Source organism: Mobula birostris, chromosome 31 (genome assembly GCF_030028105.1).
Source record: "Mobula birostris isolate sMobBir1 chromosome 31, sMobBir1.hap1, whole genome shotgun sequence".
Classification (NCBI taxonomy): domain Eukaryota; kingdom Metazoa; phylum Chordata; class Chondrichthyes; order Myliobatiformes; family Myliobatidae; genus Mobula; species Mobula birostris.
Window position 1 is genome coordinate 38,405,488 of NC_092400.1, and position 13,411 is coordinate 38,418,898.

General features: G+C 45.1%; 1 protein-coding gene across 1 annotated transcript in view; it reads right to left on the minus strand.

Annotated features, from left to right (window-relative positions):
- Positions 1-2,567: 2,567 nt before the first annotated feature.
- hps4 (HPS4 biogenesis of lysosomal organelles complex 3 subunit 2) overlaps positions 2,568-13,411 on the minus strand; it is a 77,052-nt gene continuing 66,208 nt past the window's right edge. Inside the window, exons 12-13 of the mRNA XM_072247596.1 lie at positions 12,594-12,696; positions 2,568-6,978 (exon numbers count right to left, since the gene is read on the minus strand). Coding sequence (XP_072103697.1) covers positions 6,807-6,978; positions 12,594-12,696 — 275 coding nt within the window. The 3' untranslated portion in view covers positions 2,568-6,806. The remainder of the gene's footprint in view (positions 6,979-12,593; positions 12,697-13,411) is intronic.

Genomic DNA, 13,411 nt, shown 5'->3' on the forward strand with positions numbered 1-13,411 from the left:
GGCTGCCCTGGGAGCAGCAGATGACCCTGACGGATTTGCAGGTGAACTGGAAGGACTGTTCCAGCCCCGAATGGCAGTGAGGGCTTCAGGCAGTTGCTGCAATTGTCATGCATGAGCCAGGAGAGAGATCAGAGGGGAGGGACCAGCCACGTAGCAAACGATCCTTACAGAAAGTGGGCAGACTGGGGTGGGGCAAGAGGTCTGCTATACACTCACAGGGGTGTAAGTTTTTCAATGACATAGGCAAACACCAAAATTGCCTTTAAATCATTTCATATAATTTTCACCGAAATCATTATAAAATGGGGATCTTCCTCTGATTCATTGTCAAAAAGTAGAGGTTCTCTTGGGAAATTTCAGGAATAAGAAATGATAGATCAAACATAGAAACATAGAAAATAGGTGCAGGAGTAGGCCATTCGGCCCTTCGAGCCTGCACTGCCATTCAGTATGATCATGGCTGATCATCCAACTCAGAACCCTGTACCTGCCTTCTCTCCATACTCCCTGATCACTTTAGCTACAAGGGCCGTATCTAACTTCCTCTTAAATATAACCAATGAACTGGCCTCAACTTTTTCCTGTGGCAGAGAATTCCACAGATTCATCACTCTCTGTGTGAAGAAGTTTTTCCTCATCTCGGTCCTAAAAGGCTTCCCCTTTATCCTCAAACTGTGACCCCTCGTTCTGAACTTCCCCAACATCAGGAACAATCTTCCCGCATCTAGCCTGTCCAATCCCTTTAGGATTTTATATGTTTCAATAAGATCCCCCCCTCAATCTTCCAAATTCCACAAGTATAAGCCTTGATCATATGAAAGTCCTGCCATCCCAGGAATCAATCTGGTGAAACTTCTTTGTACTCCCTCTATGACAAGAATGTCTTTCCTCAGATTAGGGGACCAAAACTGCACACAATACTCCAGGTGTGGTCTCACCAAGGCCTTGTACAACTGCGGTAGTACCTCCCTGCTCCTGTACTTGAATCCTCTTGCTATGAATGCCAGCATACCATTCGCCTTTTTCACCACCTGCTGTACCTGCATGCCCACTTTCAATGACTGGTGTATAATGACACCCAGGTCTCTTTGCACCTCCCCTTTTCCTAATCGGCCACCATTCAGATAATAATCTGTTTTCCTGTTTTTGTCACCAAAGTGGATAACCTCACATTTATCCACATTAAATTGCATCTGCCATGAATTTGCCCACTCACTTAACCTGTCCAAGTCACCCTGCATCCCCTTAGCATCCTCCTCACAGCTAACACTGCCACCCAGCTTCGTGTCATCCACAAACTTGGAGATGCTGCATTTAATTCCCTCATCTAAGTCATTGATATATATTGTAAACAACTGGGGTCCCAGCACTGAGCCTTGCGGTACCCTACTAGTCACTGCCTGCCATTCTGAAAAGGACCCGTTTATTCCCACTCTTTGCTTCCTGTCTGCCAACCAATTCTCTATCCACATCAATACCTTACCCCCAATACCGCGTGCTTTAAATTTGTACACTAATCTCCTGCGTGGGACCTTGTCAAAAGCCTTTTGAAAATCCAAATATACCACATCCACTGGTTCTCCCCTATCCACTCTACTAGTTACATCCTCAAAAAATTCTATGAGATTCATCAGATATGATTTTCCTTTCACAAATCCATGCTGACTTTGTCCGATGATTTTACCACTTTCCAAATGTGCTGTTATCACATCTTTGATAACTGACTCTAGCACTTTCCCTACCACCGATGTCAGGCTAACCGGTCTATAATTCCCCGGTTTCTCTCTCCCTCCTTTTTTAAAAAGTGGGGTTACATTAGCCACCCTCCAATCCTCAGGAACTAGTCCAGAATCTAAAGAGTTTCCTTTAGACGTAATCCTTTACAACACATCTTACCACTACTTAGCCAGATGTCTCATTACAAGACCACCAGTCACTAATCCTTCTCAGGTATATCCCTAGAGCTATTGTTTAAAAGATGGCTTCAATGAGCTCTTTTGTTAATTTATTTCTCCAGTTTATCAGCCTTTATTTAAAGCCAGGTCATAATAACTCCTTTCTGTTAAGTGATGTTAAGGGTAAGTGATGTGTCAGTGTATATATTGAATTTATATTTTAATGTAGACGTATGGCTCCTCTTCCTGGGCAGGCCCGCCAGGCTCACCAGCTGAATGCTCCTCTCCCTGGGCAGGCCCACCACCTGAGTATTTGTCTCCCTGGGCAGGCCCACCAGCTGAGTGTTTGTCTCCCTGGGCAGGCCCACCAGCTGAGTGTTTGCCTCCCTGGGCTCACCGGCCCACCAGCTGAGTGTTTGTCCCACTGGGCAGGCCCACCGGCCCACCAGCTGAGAATTTGTCCCCCTGGGCACACCCACCAGCTGAATGCTTGTCATGAGAACTAGGATTTGAGCATGTCCACCACACCCCACTCTCTGACTCCCTCCATTCTGTCTTGTCATCACAAAGATCAAGGCTTCACAGCTGCAAGTCAAACAAATTTTAACCCCCTGGTTTCTCAAATTTTCAGCAACATATCAAAAACACAGGGAAAGAATTGTGAAGTAGGGTTAAAAGCGGAGCTGTTTATTGTTCAGCATGTACAAAGGAAAGGTGTCAACAGCAAATGGGCCCTTAGCGTTCTCATTCCTCTGTCTCCCCCCCATTTCAACCTCTCAGATTTGTTCAAATGCTCTGGACTAAGCTTCATTATATGGTTTGTGGCAAAACTTCAAAAGTTAAGAACACTAACTACTAATAACTATCAATAATCTTAAAGTTACTTATTTCGGTGTAAAGTGCAAAACTACACCTTGGAAAAACATCACAAGCTCCTTCATATTAAATAACCATGAAAGAAAACATTAATATCAAGAGGTTTTCATAGTCACTATAAACATACTATCAGAGTTCCACAGGAAAGACCCATCTATGAAACTCAGTGGCCACTTTATTAGTACCTCCTGTATCTAATAAAGTGGCCACTGAGTGTATGTTTCTGGTCTCCTGCTGCTGTAGTCCATCCACTTCAAGGTTCCACGTGTTGTGTGTTTAGAGATGCTCTTCTGCACACCACTGTTGTAACACATGGTTATTTGAGTTACTGTCATCTTCCTACCAGCTTGAACCAGCCTGGTCATTCTCCTCTGACCTCTGGAATTAACAAGGCATTTTCACCCACAAGACTACCACTCACGGATGATTTTTTTTTTTTGTTTTTCACACCATTCTCTGTAAACTCTGGAGACTTGTGTGTGAAAATCCCAGGAGATCAGCAGTTTCTGAGATACTCAAACCACCCCGTCTGGCACCAACAATCATCCCACGGTCAGAGTCACTTAGATCATATTTTTCCTCATTCTGATGTTTGGTCTGAACAATGACTGAACCTCTTGACCATGTCTGCATGCTTTTGTGCATTGCATTGCTGCCACGATTGGCTGATTAGATATTTGCATTAACGAGCAGATGCACTGGTGTGTATATATTGGACTGTTACATCAGCCTGTTCACCTCTACCCGGGTATACATACATCAAAATAGGTGGAGAGAGTCACTGTTTAACAAATCTGCCTCCTAGAAAGTGTCTAACTCTGCATTACGTTATTAGAATTAGTCTTGGTGTCTTTTGGGTAGAGGGACAAGGTAAAAAGGCCAGGGCCCACATCCCAGAAGCAGCACACACCTATCGCTGAATAGAAGTGACTGCAAACATAAACACAAGAGATTCTGCCAACAGCATCCCTGGAGGAGAATAAGCAGTCGACGTTTCAGGTTGAGACTCTTCATCAGGACTGGAAAGGAAGGAAGAGAAAGCCAGAATAAGGTAAAGGTGAGGGGAAGGGGAAGGAGGACAAGCTGGCAAGTGATAGGTGAAGCCAGGTGAGGAGCAGGGGCGGGTGGATGAAGTAAGAAGCTGGGAGATGATAGGTGGAAAATGTAAGAGCTGAATAAGGAGGAATCTAATAGGAAAGTGGACCATGGGAGAAAGGGAAGGAAGAGGGGCACCGGGGGGGGAGGGGCAGCAGGATGAGGGATGGTAAAAAAAATAGAATGGGGAGAGGGAAACTGCTAGAGGTTCCAGAAATTCACGTTCATGCCATCAGGCTGGAAGCTCCCCAGACGGAATATGAGGTGTTGCTCCCCCACCCTGAGAGAGGAGGTTATTGCAACGTCCTTCAGGGCTAAACTATTCAGCATCCACAATGCAAGAGTCAAACACGGGAAGTGTTCCAATAGTGTGAGTCTGTCTGAGAGCTGGAATTTGAAAGTGATAGCATCCATTTCTGGCAGCCCCAGTGTCTGAAGCTCCCCCTGTAAATCCATCTGCTTCAAAACCTCCTGGCAGATATTCCTTAAAGGTTTATCTGACCAAACTTTGGGTAAGATGTCCCAGTACCCCACATGGCCAACATTAAATTCTACGTTACCAACCATTGGAGAGACTGGAACATTCTACTATATCTAGAAGAATGAGGCAGATTTGATAAAGGTGTAGAAAATTATGACAATAAATAGGGTAAATGCAAGCAGGCTTTTTCACTGAGAATAGGACTAGCAGTCATTGGTTTAGGGTGAAAGGTGAAATATTTAAGGAGAACCAGAGGGGGGATCTTCTTCACTCAGCGGGTGGTGTGAGTGTGCAATGAACTGTCAGTGGAAGCAGTGGATGCAGGTTAAATTTCAACGTTCAAAGTTTGGGTAAGTACATGGCTGGAAGAGGTATGAGGGCTGTGGTCTGGGTGGGACGAGGCAGAATAACAGTTCGGCACAGACTAGAAGGGCCGAAGGGTTTGTCTCTGTGCTGGAGTGTTCTACGACTCTATTATGTCAATACAAACTGTTGTTTTTCTTTAAATGCAGTGAAATGTCACCAGAAAACTTATAAGATTTCTAAGTGGTGAACAGTGATGTTCCACAGGGGCCCGTGTTGGGGCCGCTTCTTTTTACGTTGTACATCAACGATTTGGATTATGGAATAGATGGCTTTGTGGCTAAGTTTGCTGATGATACGAAGATAGGTGGAGGGGCCAGTAGTGCTGAGGAAACAGAGAGTCTGCAGAGCAGACATCCCACCTCTCCCGGAAGTTCCGGTAGTCTCCCGCATGTTAATTGTGGCTTCCTGATGCCTGCAAATTACATACAATATCACTGAAATCAATTTTTTTGAGAGAGCGAGCACAAGAGCAAGAAAGCAAGCGCGAGAGAGAGAGAGAGAGAGAGAGAGAGAGAGAGAGAGAGAGAGAGAGAGATCCAAAAAAAAGAAAATATAAAGCATACGTCACCCCAGACTACACTAAAGTGTACCCCTGCCTAATAGGGGTCAAAAATAATGACAGTGCTGCTCGCTGCACTGTTTGCAACAGTGCCTTTTCTATTGCCCGTGGTGGGTTGAGACTGTAAGAGACGTGTTGAGGTGAGTTTAACAGGTGTCATTCGTTCATTAGCATAGCTAACGTTATTTAAACTAGCTGGCTAGCTGCTAAGGAGCTACTCCATTGCAGGCATCCCACCTCTCCCGGAAGTTCCGGGTGTCCCCCGCAAGTTGATGGTGCTACCTCCCTGAAATGAGTTTTTGCAGGGTGGGATGTCTGGCAAAGAGACTTGGATAGATTGGAAGAATGGGCAACCAAGTGGCAAATGAAATACAATGTTGGAAAGTGTATGGTTATGCACTTTGGCAGAAGAAATAAATGGGCAGACTATTATTTAAATGGGGAGAGAATTCAAAGTTCTGAGATGCAACGGGACTTGGGAGTCCTCGTGCAGGATACCCTTAAGGTTAACCTCCAGGTTGAGTCGGTGGTGAAGAAGGCGAATGCAATGTTGGCATTCATTTCTAGAGGAATAGAGTATAGGAGCAGGGATGTGATGTTGAGGCTCTATAAGACGCTGGTGAGACCTCACTTGGAGTACTGTAGGCAGTTTTGGTATCCTTATTTAAGAAAGGATGTGCTGACGTCAGAGAAGGTACAGAGAAGATTCACTAGAATGATTCCGGGAATGAGAGGGTTAACATATGAGGAACGTTTGTCCACTCTTGGACTGTATTCCTTGGAGTTTAGAAGAATGAGTGGAGACCTCATAGAAACATTTCAAATATTGAAAGGCATGGACAGAGTGGATGTGGCGAAGTTGTTTCCCATGATGGGGGAGTCTAGTACGAGAGGGCATGACTTAAGGATTGAAGGGCGCTCATTCAGAACAGAGATGCAAAGAAATTTTTTTAGCAGAGGGTGGTGAATCTATGGAATTTGTTGCCACGGGTGGCAGTGGAGGCCAAGTCATTGGGTGTACTTAAGGCAGAGATTGACAGGTATCTGAGTAGCCAAGGCATCAAAGGTTATGGTGAGAAGGCGGGGGAGTGGGACTAAATAGGAAAAAATGGATCAGCTCATGATAAAATGGCGGAGCAGACTCGATGGGCCGAATGGCCGACTTCTGCTCCTTTGTCTATGGTCTAAGATTTCATCAGTGTTTTACCAATATGAAAACCTATTCTGTTACACCTGACACTATGGTCAACTTCACGGAAGGTTTCCAAACAGGATCTGTTGGTTATTTTGCAAAATGTCAGAAACCTTGTTGAGCCTGGCAAGTTACCTGGGATCACTCTTCGCTCCACAGCACAAGGACAAAACAAAACAAGCCATTACGGTGATCCAGATATCACTCAAAGTAAGGCAGTTCCCTCTGATGGAAGTAATGACTGTAACTCGAATATGACTTTAACATGTCATAGTTTTTCTATAAAATATAAATGCAAATATTCCTAAGGTACTGTAGTCCAATCTTGGAGAACGATGCTGGTCAGAGCAGGTTCACTCCGTACTTGAGCAGTTTCTGCTTGGCTCTTCCGGGTAAAGCAAAGGCACTGTCGTGAGGATTTGGGACCCCAGAGTTATGGATTGGAGTCGCAAGATGTTGGAAGTGGGTTTCCTGGGCGGAGTTGCGGCAGCTATAAACAGCAGTGGAGGCATTTCTGTTGGAGAAAGTGGCAATAATTAGAGAAGGCAGATCTCCAGGTTTGCACATCCAAATGGCGCTTCTTGGCAATAGCAAGGGAGTGCTGCTTTGCCTACAAGAGCAGAATTAGGCCATTAGTCTGTGATGCCATTTGATCAAGGCTGATTTATTTTCCCTCTCAACCCCATTTTCCTGCCTTCTCCCCATGACCTTTGACATCCTGACTAATCAACAACCAGTCAGCCTCTGTGTTAAATATGCCCAAAGACTTAGCTTCCATGGTTGTCTATAGCAATGAATTCGACAAATTCACCACCTTGTCTTAGCAATGGCACCTTGTAGATAGGTAGAACATAGCACAGTACAGGCCCTTTGGCCCATGGTACTGGGTCAACCTACTCCACGATCAGTCTAAACCTTCCCTCCTATACAGAACATAACCCTCCATTTTTCTACCATCCATGTGCCTGTTGAAATGTCTTTTAAATATCCCTATTGTTTCACCTCTGGCAGGCACCTACCTCTCCGTGTAGAAAACCTGACTCTGACACCACTCCTCAAGATATCAGAGTGACAGCCTTCAGAACTCCCAGGATCTACATTCAATTCTGACCTTGGGTTATTGACCTTAGGAGCAGAATTAGGCCTCTTGGCCGATCGCGTCTGCTCCACCATTTGATCATGGCTGATCCAATTTTCCCTCTCAGCCCCAATCTCCTGCTTTCTCCATGTATCCCTCCATGCCCTGACCCATCAAGAATTTATCAACCTCTGCTTTAAATATGCTTAAGGAGTTGGCCTCCACAGCTGCCTGTGGCAACAAATTCCACAGATTCACCACTCTCTAGCAAAAGAAATTCCTCCTCATCTCCATTCAAAAAGAATTCCACTCTATTCTGAGGCTGTCCCCTTCGGTCCTAGACCCTACCATCATAGGAAACATCCACTCCACATCCACTTTACCAAGATCTTTCACCATTCAATAGGTTTCAATTGGGTCACCCTTTATTCTTCAGAATTCTAGTCAATACAAGCCCAGAGCCATCAAAATCTCTTCATATGACAAGCCCGTCAATCATGGAATTATTTTTGTGAACTCTCCATTTTCAGCACATCCTTTCTAAGGTAAGAGGCCCAAATCTGCTCACAATACTCCAAGTGAGCTCTCACCACTAAAGTTACTACAGTACATTCTTGCTTTTATACTCTAGCCCTCTTGAAATGAATGCTAACATTGCATTTACCTTCCTCACCACAGACACGACCTGCAAATTAGTCTTTAGGGAATCCTATGCAAGGACCTTTGCATCTTAGATTTTTTAATTTTCTCTCCATTTAGAAGGTAGTTAATCCTTTCATTTCTTCTATGAAAGTGCATGACCATACACTTCCAGACACTATTCCATCTGCCACTTCTCTGCCCATTCTCCTAATCTGTCTATGTCCTCCTGTAGCCTCTCTACTTCCTTAAAATTTCCACCTATCTTCATATCATCTGTAAGCTTTGCAACAAAGCCACCACTTCCCTCATCCAAGTCATATAACGTAAAAAGAATTGGTCCCAACACACTCCTATAGGACACAACTGGTCACCAGCAGCCAAAAAGAAAAGGCTCCCTTTATTCCCACTTTTTGTCTCCTGCCAATCAGCCACTGCTTTATCCATGCTAGAATCTTTGCTGTAATACCATGGGCTCTTAACTTGTTAAGCAGCCTCGTGTGGCACCTTGTCAAGCCTTCTGAAAATCCAAGCACTCAACCAATTCTCCTTTCTTTATCCTGCTTGCTATTTCTTCAAAGAATTCCAACAGATTTGTCAGGTACGATTTGTCCTTGAGAAACCATGCTGACCACAGCCTACAGCCTATTTTATCACGTGCCTCCTAAGTACCCAAAACCACATCCATAACAATCAATTCCAACATCTTCCCAGCTGCTGAGGTCAGACTAACTGGCCTACAATTTCCTTTCTTCTGCCTCTCTCCGTTCTTGTACAGTGGAGTGACATTTGCAGTTTTCTAGTCTTCCTGAACCATTCCAGAATCCAGTGAGTCTTAAAAGATCATTACTAATGGCTCCACAATCTCTTCAGCCACCTCTTTCGGAATCCAGGGGTGTAATAACTGGATGTCCATAAGACCATAAGACAAAGGAGCAGATGTCAGACATTCGGCCCATCGAGTCTACTCCGCCATTTTATCATGAGCTGATCCATTCTCCCATTTAGTCCCACTCCCCCGCCTTCTCACCATAACCCTTGATGCCCTGGCTACTCAGATACCTATTAATCTTTGCCTTAAATACACCCAATGACTTGGCCTCCACTGCCACCCGTGGCAACAAATTCCACAGATTCACCACCCTCTGGCTAAAAAAAAAAATTCTTCACATCTCTGTTCTGAATGGGCGCCCTTCAATCCTTAACTCATGTCCTCTCGTACTAGACTCCCCCACCATGGGGAACAACTTTGCCATATCCACTCTGTCCATGCCTTTCAACATTCGAAATGTTTCTATGAGGTCCCCCCTCATTCTTCTGAACTCCAAGAAGTACAGTCCAAGAGCGGACAAATGTTCCCCATATGTTAACCCTCTCATTCCCAGAATCATTCTAGCGAATTTTCTCTGAACCCTCTCCAACATCAGCACATCCTTTCTTAAATAAGGAGCCCAAAACTGCACACAGTACTCCAGGTGAGACCTTACCAGTGCCTTATAGAGCCTCAACATCACATCCCTGCTCCTATACTCTATTCCTCTAGAAATGAATGCCAACATTGCATTCGCCTTCTTCACCACCGTGCAACCTGGGGGTTAACCTTAAGGGTATCCTGCGCGAGGACTCCCAAGTCCCGTTGCATCTCAGAACTTTGAATTTTCTCCCCATTTAAATAATAGTCTGCCCAATAGTATCCAAGTCTCTCTGCAGACTCTCTGTTTCCTCAGCACTACCGGACCCTCCACCTATCTTTGTGTCATCAGCAAACTTAGCCACAAAGCCATCTATTCCATAATCCAAATTGTTGATGTACAACGTAAAAAGAAGCGGCCCCAACACAGACTCCTGCGGAACACCACTGGTAATCGGCAGCCAACCAGAATGAGATCCTTTTCTTCCCACTCTCTGTTTCCTGCCAATCAGCCAACGCTCTATCCATGTATGTAACTTTCCCATAATTCCATGGGCTCTTATCTTGTTAAGTAGCCGCATGTGCAGCACCTTGTCAAAGGTCTTCTGAAAATCCAAATATACAACATCCACCGCATCTCCCTTGTCTAGCTTACTTGTAATTTCCTCAAAAAACAGCAATAGGTTTTTCGTCTGATATTGGCCATTCCCATACTGGCTGTCTATCTATCTATCTATCTATCTATCTATCTATGCCTCTCCTAATCTTATACACCTCTACCAAATTGTCTTTGTCCTCCTTCACTCCAAAATGAAAAGGTATTGATCACTCAATATATCTTCATAAAATATACTCTCTAATCCAGGCAGCACCCTGGTAAATCTCCTCTGCACCCTCTCTAAAGCTTCCACATCCTCCCTGTAATGAGATGACCAGAAATGAACACAATTTAGAAAATATTTGGACAGGTGCATGGTTAGGAAGGTTTAGATGGAAATGGACCAACCACAGGCCATAAGACCATAAGACAAAGGAGCAGAAGTCGGCCATTCGGCCATTGAGTCTGCTCTGCCATTTTATCATGAGCTGATCCATTCTCCCATTTAGTCCCACTCCCCTGCCTTCTCACCATAACCTTTGATGCCCTGGCTACTCAGATACCTATCAATCTCTGCCTTAAATACACCCAATGACTTGGCCTCCACTGCCACCTGTGGCAAAAAATTCCATAGACTCACCACCCTCTGGCTAAAAAAATTTCTACACATCTCTGTTCTGAATGGGCGCCCTTCAATCTTTAAGTCATGCCCTCTTGTACCAGACTCCCCCATCATGGGAAACAACTTTGCATTAAGCTTAGAGAGGCATCTTGGACGGGTTGGGCGGAAAGGCCTGTTTCTGTGCTGTGTGAATCGATGACATTCAGACGTCTCACAGATAGTTCAAGCGATGTAACACAGTCCTATGTACCAGATGTGAATTTACCCCTGCCCTGAAAACCATGACCACACTGCTCTTTACCCAGTGAATAAATCCTTCAAGATTACCCAAGTTTGATTTGTGGTCATTTCCTGCTGATTCCAGGCCCGTTCAACTTGAGGAAATACTTATTTCTTTGCTATAGCACAGAAAGAGGCCTCTTGGCCAGTCAGTCTCTGCTGGGTCCCAATGCAATCCTTTCAGTTCCCTTCCCCTTGTTCCCTTCTTGGTAGTGCAGGGGTTCGTGCAAGGTGCCAGCTTCAAGATCGGGATCCACTTCCTACCTCTGTCTGTAATGAGTTTGTACGTTCTCCCCGTGACCACATGGGTTTCCTCCGGGTGCTCCGGTTTCCTCCCACGTTCCAAAGACATACGGGTCAGGGTTAGGATTAGTGACATACGGGTCAGGATTAGGATTAGTGAGTTATGGACATGCTGTGTTGGGGCCAGAAGCATGGCGACCCTTGTGGGCTGCCCAGAACAACCCTCACTGATTTGATCAAACCAAACAATGTATTTCACTGCATGTTTTGTTGTTTTGATTGACATGTGACTTATAAAAGTAATCTTTATTTCTTTCTAACTCTGCAATTTATTTTCTTTCACCTGCCCACCATATCTCCTTTGATTCATTTGCTACCTACCCAACCTGGGGGGTGGTATTTACAGTGATGAGAGGTGAACCAGGAACATCTGTCAGCAGCCCATGAACTGGGGAGAATGGCCAAATAGCCAAGGTCAGGATTGAACCCAGGTTCCGGGAGCTCTCAGGCTGGCACTCTGAATCAAACTGTATTCTTACTCTCCCTGTAGTCAAATAGTCTAGCAAGTGTTGTAGGTGATTCACGGAAAGTATAGGAGGAAGTCAGAGGTAGGTATTTTTACACAGAGAGTGCTAAGCACATGGAGTGTGCTGCCAGCGGTGGTGGTAGTACAGGCTGATATATTTAACAGACTCTCAGACAGGCACATGGATGAAAGGAAAATGAAGGGAAGATTCATCTTGGATTAGATTAAAGGGTCAGCACAATGTTGTGGGCCAAAAGGCCTGTACTGTGTGGTATTGTTCTGTATAGCTGGGGCTATACGGACAAATTGAAGGAGCTGGCATTCACTAATTCATAAAGAAAAGAAGTTATTTTGAGCTGACGAAGGGTCCTTAACTTGAAATTGTAATCCAATTTCCTTTGCAACAGATGCAGCCTGACCTGTTGAATATTCCCAGTAATTTCCTGGGAATTGCTGGATTATTCCAACAGTCATGGATGGGATCATCGAATGTGCTCTCACCTCGTCACCAATTTCTCTCTAGCCGCCACTCAGAATATTTTAAACCTGAAGTCCCACGGACCTACAAACCCGGAGATCAAGCAAAGTGCATCCAACCCAACCGAACTTAGGCATACGGATGATAGAGAAATGGAGCACAACGTAGGAGAGGGTAGGTTTTAGAGGTTAAACCTGTGGGCTGAAGGGCTATACTGTACTGTTCTTTGCTCAGGTGAAGCCATGTTCTGTGTACCTGACTGTCACTTCACGGAGGTCACTGTTGCGGTTCAGGTCAGTGTGCATCAAGGAAGTGGCTCGGAGAAAGTGATCCTTTTGGGCTCCAGGACAGAGGTGAGCTGTAAGTAAGAAGAGTGACAGTGAGAAATAGAAGAATTATTTTGTTGCTTGTGTTTTCACTGGTGTATGTCTTGTCCTACTGAATCACATTGCATGTAATGACTGATTTCACTGACCAATTCCCCACCCATTCCTGTCCATTGCCAATAGGAACTTTCAGAGATACAGCCCAGAAAGAGGCCATTCAGCCCATCGAGTCTACACCAACCACCAACACTAATCCAACATCAATCTCAATTTTTATCCCTAGGTTCTGAAGCTTACATACATGCTAGGGACAAGTTACAGCAGGGGTTCTCATTAACCAAGGGGTCCGTGGATTTACAAGGACCAACCTGTGCTTCCTGAAAGGTGGGAGGAAACCGGAGCATCTAGAGGAGATCCACATTATAAGAGTTAAAGTTAAAGTCTGTCCCGAGCCTTGTGGCCCAGCAGGCCGGTGCTTATGCCAGTTTCTGTGGCGTCAAGCGACTGAGAGTACGAGACGTCCCCCTCACCCCCCACCGGATAGGATGCCAGTCTATCGCGTGGTTACCCCCAGCATTTGCCGGTACCCATTTTCAGCTGGGTGGACTCGAGCAGTGTGTGGTTAAAGTGCCTTGCTCAGACACAACACGCTGCCTTGGCCGAGACTCAAACCCATGACCTTCAGATCGTGGGCCCAATGCCCTAACCACTTGCCCACGTGCCACACACACTATGAGGGGGAGAACA